General features: G+C 37.2%; 1 protein-coding gene across 4 annotated transcripts in view; it reads left to right on the forward strand.

Annotated features, from left to right (window-relative positions):
• Nucleotides 1-19,981, forward strand: part of SLC39A12 (solute carrier family 39 member 12) — an 80,239-nt gene extending 60,258 nt beyond the window's left edge. For all 4 annotated transcript variants that reach the window (XM_070472122.1, XM_070472123.1, XM_070472124.1 and 1 more), the window contains one exon: nt 19,416-19,981. In XM_070472122.1, the coding sequence (XP_070328223.1) occupies nt 19,416-19,544 (129 nt within the window). In that variant the 3' untranslated portion in view covers nt 19,545-19,981. The remainder of the gene's footprint in view (nt 1-19,415) is intronic.
• Nucleotides 19,982-20,261: the final 280 nt, after the last annotated feature.

Genomic DNA, 20,261 nt, shown 5'->3' on the forward strand with positions numbered 1-20,261 from the left:
GAGACAAGAAACATGGAGGAGGCTGTTTACTTGGGGAGGGAGGGAGAGGAGCCCACAGTATTCTGCTTGGTTCCAAACGCATTGATTTGACTGGAGTATAGTTGCTTTACAATGTCATGTTAGTTTCTGTGTACAGCAAAGTGAATCAGCTAGACATATACATATATCCCCTCTTTCTTGGTTTGCTTCCCATTTAGGTCACCAGAGAGCATTGGGTAGAGTTCCCTGAGCTATATAGTAGGTTCTTATATATTTTCTATTTTATGTGCTCTGTTGTGTCCGACCAGGATTGAACCCGAGTCTCCTGTGTCTTCTGCATTGGCAGGCAGATTCTTTACCACTGAGCCACCTGGGAAGCCCTGTTTTATACATAGTATCAATAGTGTATAATTGTCAACCCCAATCTCTGCATTCATCTTGACCCCCCTTTCCCCCTTAGTATCCATAAATTTGTTCTCTGTATCTGTGTCTCTATTTCTGCTGTTATAGACTCTAAGATAAATTTGTGTTTTAAATTTGTTGTTTTAAACCAACAGGTTAGTGGTAATTTGTTGATAGTAGCAGTAGGAAGCTAATATATCCCTGTGCTAGAAAATAATAGCAAATGAAGAAACAGACAAAGGATTAATCTCAAAAATATACAAGCAACTCTTGCAGCTCAATTCCAGAAAAATAAATGACCCAATCAAAAAATGGGCCAAAGATCTAAACAGGCATTTCTCCAAAGAAGACATACAGATGGCTAACAAACACATGAAAAGATGCTCAACATCACTCATTATCAGAGAAATGCAAATCAAAACCACAATGAGGCACCATTACACGCCAGTCAGAATGGCTGCTATCTTAAATTCTACAAGCAATAAATGCTGGAGAGGGTGTGGAGAAAAGGGAACCCTCTTACACTGTTGGTGGGAATGCAACTAGTACAGCCACTATGGAGAACAGTGTGGAGATTCCTTAAAAAACTGGGAATAGAACTGCCATATGACCCAGCAATCCCACTTCTGGGCATACACACCAAGGAAACCAGATCTGAAAGAGACACGTGCACCCCAATGTTCATCGCATCACTGTTTATAATAGCCAGGACATGGAAGCAACCTAGATGCCCATCAGCAGACAAATGGATAAGGAAGCTGTGGTACATATACACCATGGAATATTACTCAGCCATTAAAAAGAATTCATTTGAATCAGTTCTAATGAGATGGATGAAACTGGAGCCCATTATACAGAGTAAAGTAAGCCAGAAAGATAAACACCAATACAGTATACTAACGCATATATATGGAATTTAAAAAGATGGTAACAATAACCCTATATGCAAAACAGAAAAAGACACACAGATATACAGAACAGACTTGCAGACTCTGTGGGAGAAGGCGAGGGTGGGATGTTCTGAGAGAACAGCATTGAAACGAGTATACTAGCAAGGGTGAAACAGATCACCAGCCCAGGTTGGATGCATGAGACAAGTGCTCGGGCCTGGTGCCCTGGGAAGACCCAGAGGGATGGGATGGGGAGGGAGGTGGGAGGGGGGATCGGGATGTAAATCCATGACTGATTCATGTCAATGTATGGCAAAACCCACTACAATATTGTAAAGTAATTAGCCTCCAACTAATTTTAAAAGAGAGAGAGAGAGAGATAAGAAAAAAAGTGGCTTAACAAAGGGAAAAAAAAAATATATATATATATATATATCCCTGTGCTGCTAACCTTGGTTTAGATGCTCTTGGGAACAAGAGGCAGCTGTGTAGGAGCTTCTCATTCTGTATGAGAACTGAAAATTCCTTCTATGAAAATTCCCAGAACTAAAAATTCAGGAAAACTTCTCATAGCCACCCTCTCTAAAATTCAAAAAATCTCTCAAACAGGAGGAAAAGACAAGTCCCCAAAGTATTTTTTTTTCAGAATTTTAAATAAGAGAGAATTTATTTTTCAACAATATGATTTTTATTTAAAGAATGAGTTAATTCATTTTGAAAAGCATTAAGTAGGTTATGCCAGGAAGAAATTTATTTTGGATCTGAAACAAGTTGCAGACCTTTAGGCATTTCCTAAGGTTTTAAATCCTGTAAAACTGTTTCCATAGCAATAAGCTCATAGAAATCCCAAGGGTCTATCACGATGGAGATGTCCCTAGAATGGAGATAACTGGACAGCTGCCCAGGATCCAATATGTTAATAGCATCCACGCTGATAATGGAGGAGATGTAACTCAGAGAAAGAGGTTCAGGAGAAGAATGTGCCTAACAAATTCATGCTAAAATGAAAGAAAACAAAACTCCTGTGCCCTCTCCCTGTATATCAAGGTGAATTTTTATTTATTTTATTTAGCTGTGATGGATCTTAGTCGCAATACCTGGGATCTTCACTGAGTCATGTGTGTGCTCTAGTTGTGGCGTACAGATTGTCTAGTTGTGGTGTTTGAGCTTAGTTGCTCCAAGGCTTGTGGGAGCTTAGTTCCTCAACCAAGGATCAAACCCACACCCCCTGCATTGCAAAGTGGATTTTTAACCACTGGACCACCAGACAGATCCCCATCATGTTGAGTTAATTGAGAATAAACCTTATTTCCAGCTCTCTCCCTCTACCAGTCTTTCTTATTACATATATCTCTGAGTTGCTTCCTTCTCCACTCCACAGCTGGGTTTTTCGTTTTCTTGGGGTTTTTTTTTTTCTTATCTTTTTTTAAAACTTACTTTTCACTTACATAATAATGGGAGAGGAAACAGCAAGATTGTAGAGGAATCACTTTAGAGCAATTGGCTTATCTATCCTCTTCTGGGAATTAACATCCTCCAAGTAATATCCCAGCCATCCTTTTGCCTGGAGCTTTTTCCAATTACCAAATAATTTTCTTTGTTTGCAAAGCATGGTAAAGACTATTTTGAATTTGAACTTAAGAGCCTCTATTTTGAAAATGTACCCAAACACAGAAAAATAAGCTCTACCTATGACACCCACTCCATAAATAGGATTATTAGTAGTCCAGAAGAAGAACATTCATTGGCTTCTCTACAGTTATTTTAGTTCAGTAAATATAACAGCTACGAGAGAGTGAATTAAGTAAAAAGAACATAAATTGGCTGACAAAACAGCTACCATCCTACCTAGGTTTTGCATCTTTTTAAAAATCAGGTGACCTGTGGCTCATCGGTAAAGAAGCTATCTGCATTGCATTGATCTGCATTGATCCCTGAGTCAGGAAGATCCCCTGGAGAAGGAAATGGCAACCCACTCCAGTATTCTTGCCTAGGAAATGCCGTGGATAGAGCAGCCTGGTGGGCTACAGTCCATGGTGTCTAAAAGGAGTAGGACATGACTTAGAAACTGAAAAACAACTATAATATTAAGCTCCTTCTACACTTTGGGGTTGTTGATCCTATTCCCTGCTCCCCATTCTTTCTTTATCTTCCAATTTATTGCAGTTAATTGAGTCTTTCTTTGTCAGGGGAATTTAAATAAATCCAGTGCAATTCAATCAGTAATCCATCACCACCAAGTTGGCACTGGTAAATGAGTCCTTTATCCAGAAAACTAGTAAGTTATTCTCTCTTTGAAGTTTGGCAATAGCTAGGTATAATGCCCTTTAAATAATATCCATCCATAAAGAACAGATACTTTGTTTGGAAAGACATAGAATAAACGTGATATGCACATTTGCTTTCAATAAATACTGTACTTGAAATCAGCCAGTGTAACTGACATCCTTTAAATCCTTTTCTGCTGTGAAAAAAAAATGACAAGCATTGAAAAAGAATTGCCTTTTTAGGCAGCACAATGAATATAATTCAACATTCACAATGATTTCTTCACAAAAGCAAGAAGTATGAATCATTCTTACCAACAGTTTTGAAAGATTTTCATTCTCTTTCTGTAAAAATCAGTCAAACTCTACACCTAGAAATTTTTTACTGAGGAAATTATTAATAGACTAAAATTTGATGAATGCTGAGCTTTATAATTTTAAAAAAGTGATCACCAGAAATGTTTATGCTTTTTGCTCTGCATGTTTCTTTTCTTCTTGCTAGTTTCTCAAACCAAGTGTGCACATGCCCACACACACACATATCTTCCAAAGAAATCCATTTCTTAAGAAAATGCTAGAGCTGGCTGATGACTGTCTTTACTGAGCTATATAATTTAGAGTTTGTCTAACTCAACAACTTTTCCTAACGAAAAAAATGGACAGGTGAATTTTTAAATGCAAGTTAAATGCAGGTAACATCTTTGTGTCTCTGAATTACGTCTGACAGTGATAGGATGTCTGTCTTATAACTCAGTTTTCAAGACAGAAATTCTCACTTATTTTCTGTTGCAAATGGCTTCTTGAATTCCCTTGGGATGCCATTGAGACAGTAGAAACCTATAATATTGTATTTGAATTTTTTTTCCATTTATTTTTATTAGTTGGCGTGTATTTGAATATTTAACAAATAAAATATCTAATGCCAAATTTTTCAAAATAACCTTATAAGCTTCCAGTTTGGTGATCTCAGACACACTGAGAGCTGTGGCTCCTGCTTTCTTGCTTGATAAAATTAAAACTGCTGTATTCAGTTGTTTTACAAACATGGCTACTAATTTAAAAAAATCTAAAGGAAAGCTGAAAGCTGACAGCTGCAGATGGTGACTGCAGCCATGAAATTAAAAGATGCTTCCTCCATGGAAGAAAAGTTATGACCAACCTAGAAAGCATATTAAAAAGCAGAGACATTACTTTGTCAACAAAGGTCCATCTAGTCAAAGCTATGGTTTTTCCAGTAGTCATGTATGGATGTGAGAGTTGGGCTATAAAGAAAGCTGACTGCCGAAGTTTGATGCTTTTGAACTGCGGTGTTGGAGAAGATTCTTAGGAATCCCTTGGACTGCAAGGAGATCCAACCAGTCCATTCTAAAGGAAATCAGTCCTGAATATTCATTGGAAGGACTGATGTTGAAGCTGAAACTCCAATACTTTGGCCACCTGATGTAAAGAACTGACTCAGTGGAAAAGCCCCTGATGCTGGGAATGATTAAAGGTGGGAGGAGAAGGGGATGACAGAGGATGAGATGGTTGGATGGCATCACCGACACAATGGACATGAGTTTGAGTAAGCTCTGGGAGTTGGCAATGGACAGGGAGGCCTGCTGTGCTGCAGTCCATGGGGTCGCAAAGAGTCGGACATGACTGAGCAACTGAACTGAAAGAAAATCTATGGCAAACCTAGACAGGATTAAAAAGCAGAGACATCACTTTGCCAACAAAGGTCCATATGGTCAAAGCTATCATTTTTCCAGTAGTCATGTGTGGATATGAGAGTTAGACCATAAAGAAGAGCACCAAAGAATTGATGCTTTCAAATTGTGGTGATGGATAAGAATCTTGAGAGTCCCTTAGACTTAAAGGAGATCAAATCAGTCAATCTTAAAGGAAATCAACCCTGAATATTCATTGGAAGGACTGCTGCTGAAGGTGAAAATCCAGTACTTTGGCCACCTTATGTGAAGCACCAGCTCATTGGAAGAGACCCTGATGCTGGGAAAGATTGAAGGTAAAAGGAGAAGGTAGTGGCAGAGGATGAGATGATTAGTTAGTATCACCAATTCAATGGACATGAATTTGAGCAAACTCTGGGAGCTAGTGGAGGACAGAAGAGCCTGATGTACTATAGTCCATGGGGTTGCAAAGAATTGGACATGAGTTGGCAGCTGAACAACAGCAGCAAAAATTCAAAATAGTACTTGTGTTAGTGGGAACACATCTCCCAATTTCAGGATATTGTTGGGTCAATATAGTAATTTGTGTTAAAGGTAGTAATTCTATTCTCGTGGGCTCTGTCCTCATGGCCTCATCGAATACTAATCACCTCCTAAAGGCCCCACCTCCTTATATCATCACATTCAGGGGTATGGTTTCAACATATGAATTTTGAGGAAACAAAAACGTTTATAATATAATATTTATGCTCTAGGATGTTGAGATCTAAACATAACTAACAATTCAATGTTTCTCAATACAAAGTGAATGCAATGATTCTTTAGTAAATGATAATTATTCCTATTGTATGTTTTCTTGCTTGTGATAATATTATAATGAATAAAGGAGATAGTGAAGGACAGGGAAGCCTGGTGTGCTGCAGTTCATGGAGTCACAAAGAATCAGACATGACTTAATGACTGAGTAACAAAGAGCTAAAGAATTAAAACAAAGCTTTTGAAACCTTGGAGTGAGTGAGTGAGTGCATGTGTGTTTATTGTGATAAAATATTAATAACAAAAATTTGCCATTTTTAGGTGTACAGTTCAGTAGCATTAAGTACACTCATTGTTGTGCAACAACTACCATCCATCTCCAGAACATTTTTTATCTTTTCAAACTGAAACTCCATATTCATTAAATGATAATAATATACCTACCCCCAGCTCCTGGTAACCATCATTCTACTTTATTCTCTATGAATTTAACTATTACAGGTACCTCACATTTGTCGAATCATGCCGTGTTTGTCCTTTTGTGACTGGCTTGTTTCACTTCACATAATAACTTGAAGGCTCATTCATGTCATAGTGTATGTCAGAGCTTCCTTCCTTTTTAAGGCTGAATAATATTCTATGTATATCAGATTTTGTTTATCCATTTATCAGTGGATACTTGGCTTGTTTTCCTAAATTCTTATTGAGGACTGAATAACATATTTGATCTTCAGGTGATTCTTTTCATTCACTAGAGCATTTTCCCTGGTGTTTTTGTAAAGTTTGTGACAATGAATGTCCAATGCAATCTTGCTTACATCAAGAATAACATAGGTTGTTTACAGTTCTTCTAATTTTACTGAATGTGTTAGATGATCACAGTTACAAAGAGTCAGCCTATGTATGTTGTCAACAGTCTGGAAGAAAAGCAAAAAGTTTATGGGATTGTGTCTGTGGTAGAACACTTATTAACACAAGTTGGCCAGCCAACACATGGGAGAAGAAAGACACAGAATTCAGTGCCTCTTTCTTGGGGTTGCAAAAGCCAGTCTTTCTGCTTTACCAGATTTTCAGCAAATTGTGATCTCATGGATGACAGATTCAGAAAATTTTCTTGGAGACATAAAAAATTATACAGACTAAGTGGTTAGGTTTTACAAACACTGGATAAACTTTTGAGTGTCTTTAACTGTAATAAATCTATCTACCTATTTAACAGGACTCCTACATGTCTCTTTGTTAATTATTTCTTAGACAACAGGTTATTGATGAATAATCATCAAATGACCCTTTAAAAGTCAAGAGAAAAACTAACTGAAAAATTAACATTATTGTAAATATGTAGATGAGTGAATATTCTAAAGTTAATTTTTTTCTCGTGTTTGACAACATATGACATAGAACGTAGAAACATTTCTATACTCCAGTGGCTCTTCATAGCAGTGATGATCATTTGGAAAAAGAAAAAGAAAATCTAGGTGTTTCAGGGTTATAAGAATATGGAAAATACTTGGAAAAAAAATCTTCCTGTCCTGAATATAAATGAAACACTTTGATATGGCACTATCTACTTTGTCCTTAGCCACCAAACAATTCAGTAACTCAAAATCAGTTCAGTGCAGTCACTCAGTCGTGTCCGACTCTTTGCGACCCCATGCAGCACGCCAGGCCTCCCTGTCCATTGCTAACTCCCGGAGTTTACTCAAGCTCATGTCCGTTGAGTCAATGATGCCATCCAGCCATCTCATCCTCTGTCGTCCCCTTCTCCTCCTGCCTTCAATCTTTCCTGCATCAGGGTCTTTTCAAATGTGTCAGCTCTTCGCATCAGGTGGCCAAAGTATTGGAGTTTCAGTTTCAACATCAGTCCTTCCAATGAATATTCAGGACTGATTTCCTTTAGGATGGACTGGTTGGATCTCCTTGAAATCCAAGGAGTCTTAAGAGTCTCCAACACCAACAGTTCAAAAGCATCAATTCTTCAGTGCTCAGCTTTCTTTATAGCCCAACTCTCACATCCATACATGACTACTGGAAAAACCATAGCTGGACCTTTGTTGACAAAGTAATGTCTCTGCTTTTTAATATGCTTTCTAGGTTGGTCATAACTTTTCTTCCAAGGAGCAAGCATCTTTTAATTTCCTGGCTGCAGTCACCATCTGCAGTGATTTTGGAGCCCCCCAAAATGAAGTCTCTCACTGTTTCCACTGTTTCCCCATCTATTTGCCATGAAGTGATGGAACCAGATTCCATGATCTTAGTTTTCTGAATGTTGAGTTTTAAGCCAACTTTTTCACTCTCTTCTTTCGCTTTCATCAGGAGGCTTTTTAGTGCTTCTTTGCTTTCTGCTATAAGGGTGCTGTTATCTGCTTATCTGAGATTATTGACATTTCTCCTAGCAATCTTGATTCCAGCTTGTGCTTCATAGCCCAGCATTTCTCATGATAAACTCTGCATATAAGTTAAATAAGAAGGATGACAATATACAGCCTTGATGTACTCCTTTCCCGATTTGGAACCAGTCTGTTGTTCCATGTCCAGTTCTAACCGTTGCTTCCTGACCTGCATACAGATTTCTCAAGAGGCAGGTCAGGTGGTCTGGTATTCCCACCTCTTTAAGAATTTTCCAGAGTTTGTTGTGGTCCACACAGTCAAAGGCTTTTCAAGCAACTCAAAATATGCTTCATTTTTTCCTTATCCCCCCTTTTTTTTCTCTTTCCACTTGTAGAAAACAGGAATGTTTAGGTAGAACAGAAGAAATGTCATTAGATTCATAATCAATACCAAAAGATCCATAATCATTATGATTTTTCTCCCAATAAGCCTATAGGCCAAGGTATGAGTGTTTCATTTACACCAGGCATAGATAATTAAAAATTTTTTTTGTCTGCATTTTCTACAATGGTGGCTATATCCATATGTCACTATATATGGCTATATCCATATGTCACATATATATCCATATGGAGTGCTTGAAATATAGTGTTTTTAATTAAAATGGATGTTGGATTTAGATTTTTAGGAATCCTAGGAAATGCGTTTTTTTTAATTAAAAAACTTTGTTTTAGAGCAGTTTTAAATTCTTAGCAAAGTTGAGTAGAAAATAAAGAAAATTCCCATATGACATCTGACCCACACACATACATACCTTCCCCCACTATGAACATCACACACCACAGTTATGTTTGTGACAACTGATGAAACTACACTGATAAATCATTATCACTGCAAGTCCATATTTACATGAGGGTTCGTGTTTGCTGTTGTACAGTCTATGGATTCTGACAAGTGACATATATTCCTTCACTGTAGTATCATACAGAATAGTTTTGATGCCCTAAAAATCCTTGGTGTGCATCCTTAGTGATTCCTGACAATCACTAATCTTCTTATTGTTTTCATAGTTTTAACTTTTCCAGACTGTCATATAGTTGAAATTATTATACTATGGTGCCTTTTCAGACTAGCTTCTTTCACTTAGTAATAGGCATTTGCATTTTCCCCACATCTTGATTGCTCAGATTTTTAGCATTAAATAATATTCACTTGTCTGGATGTACCACAGTTTACCTATCCATTTACCTAGTAAAGGACACCTTGGTTACTTCCAAGTTTTGGAAATTATGAGTAAAGCTGCTATAAACTTCCATGTGCAAGTTTTTCTGTTAACATAATTTTCCAGTGTTTTGGGGTGAATACCAAGGAGTACAATTTCTAGAGTATGTTTAGTTTTGCAAAACATGTGCCAAATGTTTTCCAAAGTGGTGGGATCATTTTGCATTCCCACCAGCAATGAATGAGAGTTCCTATTGCTCCAGATCCTTGCCAGTATTTGCTGCTGTCAGTGTTTTGGATTTTGGCCATTCTAATAGGTATGTAGTGGTATCTCATGTATCTCACTGCCAGTATAATCTGAGATTCCCTAAAGCCATATGATGTTGAACATCTTTTCATGTGCTTATTTGCCATCCATAAACCTTCTACCTTCTTTGGGGAGGTGTCTTTTCAGTTCTTTTACTCATTTAAAATATTGGGTTGTTTGTTTTCTTTTCATTGAATTAAGTTCTAAGAGTTCTTTGTATATTTTAAACAGTCTTTTATTAGGTGAGTCTTTTGCAAATGTTTTCTCCCAGTCTCTGGCTTATCTTTTCATTCTTTTGATGTTATCTTTTGCAGACCAGAAGTTTTAATTTTTTCTTTTTGGCCACATTCTGTGGCGTGCAGGATATCAGTTCCCACCCAGGGATTGAACCTAGGCCAAGGCAGTGAAAGCCTGGAATCCTAGCCATTTGAGCACCAGGGAACTCAGAAGTTTTTAATTTTAATGACGTTCAGCTTGTCAATCAGTTCTTTCATATCTTTGATGTGGATCTAAAAAGGCATCACCATACCCAGGATCCTTTGGGTTTTACCTGTATAGTTTTATAATTTCATGTTTTTCATTGAAATCTGTGATTCATCTTAATTTTTATGAAAATTTTGTGTATAGATTCTTTTTTTTTTTTTGCTTCTGCAGGTCCAATAGTTCCAACACCATTTATTGGGAAGACTATCTTTGTTTTATTACTTTTGTTCATCTGTCAAAGATCAGTTGACTGTATTTATGTGGGTCTATTTCTGGGCGCTCTACTCTGTTCCACTGATCTGTTTATCTTTTCTTTTGCCAACACCACACTGTCTTAATTACTATAGCTTTATTCTAAGTCTTGAAGCTGGGTAGTATCAAATTCTCCAACTCTATTCTTCTCCTTCAGTGTTGTGTTGGACATTCTGTGTCGTCTGCCTCTCCATATAAGCTTTAGAATCAGATTGTCAATATCCACAAAATAAGTTGCTGGAGTTTTTATTTTGATAGGGATTGCATTCAACCTATAGATCAAGTGGTGGAGAAATGACATCTTGACAATATTGAATTTTCCTACCCATAAACGTGGAATACCTCTCCATTTACTCTTTTTCCTTGACATCTTTGAGTTTTATAGTTTTCCTCAAATAGATGTTTTATTTTATTTTATTTTTTTTCCATTTATTTTTATTAGTTGGAGGCTAATTACTTTACAACATTGCAGTGGTTTTTGTCATACATTGAAATGAATTAGCCATGGATTTACATGTATTCCCCATCCCAGTCCCCCCTCCCACCTCCCTCTCTACCCGATCCCTCTGGGTCTTTCCAGTGCACCAGGCCCGAGCACTTGTCTCATGCATCCAACCTGGGCTGGTGATCTGTTTCACCCTAGATAATATACATGTTTCGATGCTGTTCTCTTGAAACATCCCACCCTCGCCTTCTCCCAGAGTCCACAAGTCTGTTCTATACATCCGAGTCTCTTTTTCTGTTTTGCATATAGGGTTATCGTTACCATCTTTCTAAATTCCATATATATGTGTTAGTATACTGTAATGGTCTTTATCTTTCTGGCTTACTTCGCTCTGTATAATGGGCTCCAGTTTCATCCATCTCATTAGAACTGATTCAAATGAATTTTTTTAGTGGCTGAGTAATATTCCATGGTGTATATGTACCACAGCTTCCTCATCCATTCATCTGCTGATGGGCATCTAGGTTGCTTCCATGTCCTGGCTATTATAAACAGTGCTGCGATGAACATTGGGGTGCACGTGTCTCTTTCGGACCTGGTTTCCTCAGTGTGTATGCCTAGAAGTGGTATTGCTGGGTCATATGGCAGATCTATTTCCAGCTTTTTAAGGAATCTCCACACTGTTTTCCATAGTGGCTGTACTAGTTTGCATTCCCACCAACAGTGTAAGAGGGTTCCCTTTTCTCCACACCCTCTCCAGCATTTAATGCTTGTAGACTTTTGGATAGCAGCCATCCTGACTGGCATATAATGGTACCTCATTGTGGTTTTGATTTGCATTTCTCTGATAATGAGTGATGTTGAGCATCTTTTCATGTGTTTTTTTGCCATCCCGTATGTCTTCCTTGGAGAAATGTCTGTTGAGTTCTTTGGCCCATTTTTTGATTGGGTCATTTATTTTTCTGGAGTTGAGCTGCAGGAGTTGCTTGTATATTTTTGAGATTAATCCTTTGTCTGTTGCTTCGTTTGCTATTATTTTCTCCCAATCTGAGGGCTGTCTTTTCACCTTGCTTATAGTTTCCTTTGTTGTGCAAAAGCTTTTAAGTTTCATTAGGTCCCATTGTTATTTTTGCTTTTGTTTCTAAAATTCTGGGATGTGGGTCATAGAGGATCCTGCTGTGATTTATGTCAGAGAGTGTTTTGCCTATGTTCTCCTCTAGGAGTTTTATAGTTTCTGGTCTTACATTTAGATCTTTAATCCATTTTGAGTTTATTTTTGTGTATGGTGTTAGAAAGTGTTCTAGTTTCATTCTTTTACAAGTGGTTGACCAGTTTTCCCAGCACCACTTGTTAAAGAGGTTGTCTTTTTTCCATTGTATATCCTTGCCTCCTTTGTCGAAGATAAGGTGACCATAGGTTCGTGGATTTATCTCTGGGCTTTCTATTCTGTTCCATTGATCTATATTTCTGTCTTTGTGCCAGTACCATACTGTCTTGATGACTGTGGCTTTGTAGTATAGTCTGAAGTCAGGCAGGTTGATTCCTCCAGTTCCATTCTTCTTTCTCAAGGTTACTTTGGCTAGTCGAGGTTTTTTGTATTTCCATACAAATTGTGAAATTATTTGTTCTAGTTCTGTGAAAAATACCGTTGGTAGTTTAATAGGGATTGCATTGAATCTATAGATTGCTTTGGGTAGTATAGCCATTTTGACAATATTGATTCTTCCAATCCATGAACACGGTATATTTCTCCATCTGTTTGTGTCCTCTTTGATTTCTTTCATCAGTGTTTTATAGTTTTCTATGTATAGGTCTTTTGTTTCTTTAGGTAGATATACTCCTAAGTATCAAATAGATGTTTTACATATTGTGTTAGAATTATATCTAAGTGTTTCATTTTGGGGTTCTAATATAAATGGTGTTTTTAATTCAAAATCCACCTGTTCATTCCTAGTAAATAGAAAAGCAATTGACTTTTGTATATTAAACTTGTATTCTGGAGCCTTGATATAAGCATTTATTAGTTCTGGGAGCTTTATTGTTTTGGCTTTACTACATAGACAATTGTGTCAAGTACAAATGAACAGAGTTTTATCTCTTTTTTTCCCCAATCTGTGTAACTTTTATTTCCTTTTCTTCTCTTACTGCATTTGCTAGGACTTCCAATATGATGTTGAAAAACAGAGGTGGAAGGGCACATCCTTGTTTTGTGTATGATCTTAGCAGGAAACTTTCAGTTTCTCACCACTGAGTATGATGTTAGCTGCAGGCTTTTTAAGATGCTAATTATGAATTTGAGGAAGCTCCTCTCTATTCCTAATTTGCTGGGAGTTTTTATTTTATCATGAATAGGTGTTGGATTTTGTCAGTGCTTTTTATGCATCTATAGATATGATCATGTGATTTTTCTTTAGCCTGTTGATATTGGAATGTCAGTTCAGTTCAGTTGCTCAGTTGTGTCTGACTCTTTGCGATCCCATGGACTGCAACATGACAGGCGTCCCTGTCCATCACCAATTCCTAGTGCTTACTCAAACTCATGTCCAGCGAGTCAGTGATGCCATCCAACCATCTCATCCTCTGTTGTCCCCTTCCCCTCCCACCTTCAGTCTTTCCCAGCATCAGGGTCTTTTCAAATGAGGCAGTTCTTCGCATCAAGTGGCTGAACAATTGGAGTTTCGGCTTCAGCATCAGTTCTTCCAATGAATATTCAGGACTGATTTCCTTTAGGATAGACTGGTTGGATCTCCTTAAAGTCCAAGGGACTCTCAAGAGTCTTCTCCAACACCACAGTTCAAAAGCATCAATGCTTTGGTGCTCAGCTTTCTTTATGGTCCAACTCTCACATCCATACATGACTACTGGAAAAACCATAGCTTTAACTAGACAGATATTGAATGTAGATTATATTAATTGATTTTTTTGAATGTTAAACCAGCCTTGGTTGCCTAGGATAAATCCCACTTCCTTGTGGCATGTAATTTTTGTTATACATTGTTAGATTTGATTTGTTAATATTTTCTTGAGGATCTTTATATCTCTGTTCATGAGAAATATCGACCTATAGTTTTCTTGTCATATATATCTGGTTTTTGGTATTAAGACAATGCTGATCTCTTAGAATGTATTAGAAATTATTTACCCAGCTTCTTTCTTTGGAAAGAGACTATAGAAAACTGACATTATTTCTTCATTAACTGTTTGATAGAATTCATCAGTGAACACATCTGGGTCTGGTGCTCTGGAAAATTATTAATTATTGATTCCATTTCTTTAATAAAAGAAATAGACCTGTTCAGGTGGTCTGTTTTTTTTCTTGTGTTAGTTTTGGCAGATTGTGTCTTTCAAGGAGTTTGTACATTTCATCTACGTTATCAAATTTGTGGGCATAAAGTTATTTGTAATATTCCTTTATTATCCATGGATTTTTTTTAGTGATGTCCCCGCTTTCAATTCTGATATTAGTAATTTGTGTCTTCTGCCTTTATTTCTTAGTTAGCCTGGAAGAGACTTCTCTAGTTTATCATTCTTTTCATAAAATCAACTTTTGGTTTTGTTGATTTTTCTCTATTGATTTCCTACTTTCAATTTCACTGATTTCTGCTCTAGTTTTTAGTATTTCTTTTCTTTTCCTTATTTGGGATTTAATTTGCTAGTTTTCTTCTAGTTTCCTAAATTGGGAGCTTAGATTATTGCCTTTAGATATTTTCCCCCAATATATGCACTCAATCCTGTCAATTACCCTCTATTTACTGTGTTCACTGAATACCACTAGTTTTGATAAGTTGTATTTTCATCTTCATAAGTTGTCTCACATTGTTTCAAATCCCTCACCCTGATAAGGTCAGAATCACTATATCTCTTTCAGGACAGTCATTTCTATTGACGCACAGGCTCAAGTCGACATGAATGGGACATCCAACTCAACCCAGGCGCCACTGACATTTGGGGCTGGATAATTCTCTGTTGTGGGGCTTCTTCTGTATACTGTAAGATGTTTAGCAGCATCCCTGGTTTCTATCCACTAGATGTCAGTTGTCCCTCTGCCCCTAGGCATGACAACCAAGAATGTCTTCAGACCTTGTCAAATGTCCCCTGGGGGGTTCTCTCCTCTGGTTGAGAACTACTGGATCCTTGTACCTAGCAAGAGAAAGGTCAAACATATAACACATGCAAGGGCTTTAGATTTATGGCAGTGGAAAACAGGCTGATGTATTTTCTCATGCCTGTGTGGGAGCGCCCTGGATGTTCTGTTTGGATGTGCTTGAAATGGATATTTCTTTGTTTTAAGTAGCAAACTGGATAGAAGGAGGATTAAGATTATTGCAACCTGCTATCTCACACCCCGGCATGGAGTAGCGAAATAGAAGTCAAAGCTGGATCCAAAACTGTTATCCTGGATGGATGGATAGCCTTAAATTATGTTACATATTTTTATTTTTTTCAGAATCTTTTCCCTTACAGGTTATTACAAAATATTAAGTAGAGTTCCATGTACTATTCAGTAGGTCCTTGTTGATTATATATTTTATATGTGTAGTATGTATATGTCGATCCCAAACTCCTCATTCATCTCCCTGCTTCCTTTCCCCTTTAGTAACCATACATTTGTTTTCTATGTCTGAGTCTATTTCTGTTTTGCAAATAAGTTCATTTACACCATTTATTTTAGATTGTTTCTCTGGATTACTTCACTTCATATGATAATTTCTAAGTCCATCCATGTTGCTGCAAATGGCATTCCTTTCTTTTAAAAAATTAAAATAATTGGCTCTGTGATAACTTGCCATCCATTCAGTGGTACCTTCTAGCAGCTTGTTTTTCCTCAAGGTCCTTCAGGATGCTCTGGAGGAAGGTCTTATATGACATCTACTTTGATTTACATCCTTTTAAAAATCACACCTTTACTTATATCTTTCCTTCTCTATTTACTCCTCAAAATCCTGCAAGAGGTGAAATGATGAATGCCTTTCAGTTATGAGGAAACACTGGCTCAGGAAGGAGGATGACTTATCCTGAGGTACATAGATGTGACGTCAGAACCAGGACAAGAAGCCAAGTCATCTCATTATTGTGGAGGATATGCAAACACCTGCAAAGCCCAGCTTTCTATCTGAAATTCACCTCTGTTATGGCCCAATACATTTCTAATTAGCTAGAAAAAAATAAAAAATGCCAACACTAAAAAGTCCAATTAGTCACTGCATGTGATTAAAAAATATGTAGTGGAATACATAGATAGCACACTGCCTTTGTCATAAAAGATAGACTGTTACTGATTCTGTTTATAAGGCAGACAGTATGCACTGGAACAAAGCTGTAACAGACTAACTTTGTAAGCCTATAGAACACGTGGCCTGTCTGCACTTCCCATCTCCACATGGTTTGGTAAGAAAACCTAGCTAAGCTTGCTTTTGAGACAGTACTTGGCACTCTTTTGGATGATTATGATGACATAAGAACCACAATATCTCTTGGGTAGATACCAGAATACCAGCAAGTTCTACAGAAAGTCTTTCCAAAAGATACAAACATAAAATGCTGAAGCTCAAACCTCATCTGATTACAACATTTCACTTGTTCTGAATCTAGCCATATTTTTAATCATTTCAGTCAGCAAATTTGAAGGGAAATAAAAGTCCATAGGAATTCATTTTTGAGAGTACATACTGTGCTTTTTCTTTTTAAAAAACACCCAACAAGAGTTTAAATGCTACCATTTTCCCCTAGCTTTCAAAAGAGAAATGTCCCCTTTTCCTCTGGGGCAGTTAAACTGTTACTGAACAATTTTACAGATCTTGATTTATACCCTAAGACTAGAGGGGTGAAATGATGAATAGAATGTGTTAACATTGAAGTAGAAAGTAGAAAAAAAGAGAAATGATGGCAAAACAGCCTTGCCTTCTAGAGATAGTACTAGGAGAAATGTTCTTCAGATTTTTGCCAGATGTTTGGAAATCCTGAAAGTAACTTCCTTTCTAACCTCCATGCTTGGCAAGTTTCCCGAGTCTGATCAGTGAATGTCAAGACATGACAGTCAAGTAGTTGTAATTTTCTGGAAAATAATCTTTAAGATGCAACTCTTTAACATACCATTGTGAAGTTCTTTTTAAAAATTTCAATCAGGCATAGGAAAAAATTCCCTGATATGCCTGAAGCCCACATATTGACTGTAACTGGTCTACAGATAATGGCCCCTACAAGTTCTATTAACTAACTGAGATGTAGTTATTATGGTCAACTGCTAATTAGGATTTCTGAACATTTTAGCAAGTGATAGTAAATACATGTTTTAAACTTGATTCCATCTGCATAATTGTATCCCTACTCAAGTTGAAGCTTTAAAATGAATGCTCATGGAGAATGGCAACTCACACCAGGAAGGCAAGTGGATAAATACTACTATCATGTGCCATGTAGTAATTTTATATGAGGGAGGACTTGACACAAAGGATGGTTTATGAAACACCCTCTGAAACAAAGATGGTGTCTTTCCTTCTTGTACACCTAAGGTTCACACTCCTGGGCCGTCCTAAGTTCACACTTCTTTGTCTATTTCCATCTTTTTTTCTGAAAAATGGCTTCTTATTGGTGTCATTAAAGATCTGTTACTGGATATTGCAACATTTGCCTTCAGTATGGTTTATAAATGTACATACCCCTGAATGGATGGCAAGTTATCACAGAGCAAATTGTTTTAATTTAAAAAAGTAAGGAGTGCCATTTGCGGCAACACGGATGGACCTAGAGACTATCATAATAAGTGAAATAAGTCAGACAGAGAAAGACAAATAGCCTGTGTTGCTACATGTATAAGCCTATGTTGCTTATATGTGAAATCTAGAGAAAATGATAAAAATGAATTTATTTACAAAACAGAAAGAGACTAGTCTCACAGACATAGAAAACAAACAGTTACCAAAGGGGGAGGGTGTGGGCGAAGGATGAATTAGGAGGTTGGGATTAAGATACACACACAGGACCTACTGTAGAGTGCATGCTACTGCTGCTGCTAAGTCACTTCAGTTGTGTTTGACTCTGTGTGACCCCATGGACTGCAGCCCACCAGGCTCCTCCATCCACGGGATTTTCCAGGCAAGAGTACTGGAGTGGGGTGCCATTGCCTTCTCCTACAGTACATGGACCCCTACTTAATATTTTGTAGTAAACTTCAAGGGAAAAGAACCTGAAAAGGAATATGACACATATGTATATTACAAATTTAAGGCAATCCATCCATCCGTCTATTCATCCATCCATCCATTCAGGATAGCAGTTTGGATCCTACTTTGTCTTTTATTCCACTGCTCTGTGCTGGGGTGTGAGAAAGCAGGTTGCAATAATTTTAATCCTCCTTCCATCTATTTTGCCAATTAAAACAAAGAAATATCCATCTCAAACACACTGAAACAGAACATCCAGGATGCTCCCATATAGGCATGAAAAAAGACATCAATCTGTTTTCCATTACAATAAATTTAAAGCCCTTGCATATTTTATATGTTTGACCTTTCTTTTGCTAGGTTTGAATTCAGTAGTTCTCAACCAGAGGAGAGAACCCCCAAGGAGACATTTGACAAGGTCTGAAGACATTCTTGGTTGTCATGACTAGGGGCAGAGGGACAACTGACATCTAGTGGATAGAAACCAGGGACACTGCTAAACATCCCACAACACACAGGAGAACCCCCACATCAGAGAATTATCCAGTGTCGAATGTCAGTGGTGCCAGGGTTGAGTTCAGTGTCTGATCTCTGTTGACCTGAGGCTATGCGCCAATGGAAATGATTGTCATGAAAGAGATACAGTGACTCTGACCCTCTCAGGGTGAGGAATCAAAAGAACTGAGATGAACAGATTGAGGAACAACTCACAGATGTTGAGCGAATGTTTCCCTCGAAATGGCATTACAGCATTTCACAAACATAAAACTGCTGCCTTTCTCTCTCTGAGAATAAAACCTAGCCTTAAGAGATGATGCCTTTATTGTTCCAAAGGTCAGGAAGATCTCAGTCATCATTTTGAAAAGAAACAAATATATGCTTTGTAATAGCCAGTGCATTTAGCAATTTCATAAACCCAACAGGACCATCAAAAAGAATTAATCTATTATCTATTTCACATTTAAGGATTTTCCAAAAATAAAAACAGGGATTAGATTTGCTTTCAGTTGATAACTGTCATTTTAAGATTTCTGGCATTGCTAGGATCCTTGTCACTACATTCAAATGGCTCAATTTATCTGATGTTTTAGAATTTTGGTGAGAGCGGGTATTAAACATTTTGTAACCGTTTGGGGAATTGGAAAGGTTATTAAGTTCTGAATAACAGAGTCTCTCATGTTTTCCCACCAAACTTTTCCCAGCAGTGAATATATCTGGATCTTATTCTGGTTTTTTATTCTTTTTTTAGCTTCCTGAAATGACTCATGTTCAAACACAGCGACCCTGGTTGATGCTTCTCCTGCAAAACTTTGGACTGACCCTAGGTTGGCTTTCTCTCTTCCTCTTGGCTATATATGAGCAAAATATTAAAATATAAGTTTATAGTCTCAAAATCCTTCAAAAATCAATTTCTCTGGCCTCACTTCATTTCTTTTATTATATCCTATGATGATTTATAAATTAAATATTTTTATCTTAGGTGAACTGTGTGTCTTTATTAACTTATTAATTTAATAATGCAATTTTGTGTCTGTAGTATATAAATTGAATTTTTAAGTTTCCAACACCATGCAGGAACTCACACCTTTTTAGTAATTGGTAAGCTGTAAATTAATTCTAGTAAACTTTCAAAAAGAATTGTTTCCCTACTAAAAGATGTTTGTTTGTAGTATTTGAAATGGACAGATGTCTGTTGGGATACAATCTGTTTCAACTTCTTTGATGTCAATAATATATTTTTGTGTGTATGTGAGATTACAAACCATAAGCAAACTAAATTCCAAACAAATGTAATAAAGTCCAGTTTTAATGTGATGGTTTGTATTACCTTTTGTTGCTGGATGTCAGATTCTATATCAACACTAAATATATATACGTGTGTGTGTGTGTGTGTGTGTGTGTGTGTATATATATATATATATATATATAGTTCACTTAAGAGCATGACCCACTGACTTAAATGCTCATAAATAAGCAAACTTGGGAAGTTTATTTTTTATTCATTTATTTATTTGGGTGCACCAGTTGCAATATGTGGGATCTAGCCTGACCAGGGATTGAACCCAGGCCCCCTGCATTGCGAGTACAGTGTATT

This window comes from Odocoileus virginianus, chromosome 9 (genome assembly GCF_023699985.2).
Source record: "Odocoileus virginianus isolate 20LAN1187 ecotype Illinois chromosome 9, Ovbor_1.2, whole genome shotgun sequence".
Classification (NCBI taxonomy): Eukaryota; Metazoa; Chordata; class Mammalia; order Artiodactyla; family Cervidae; genus Odocoileus; species Odocoileus virginianus.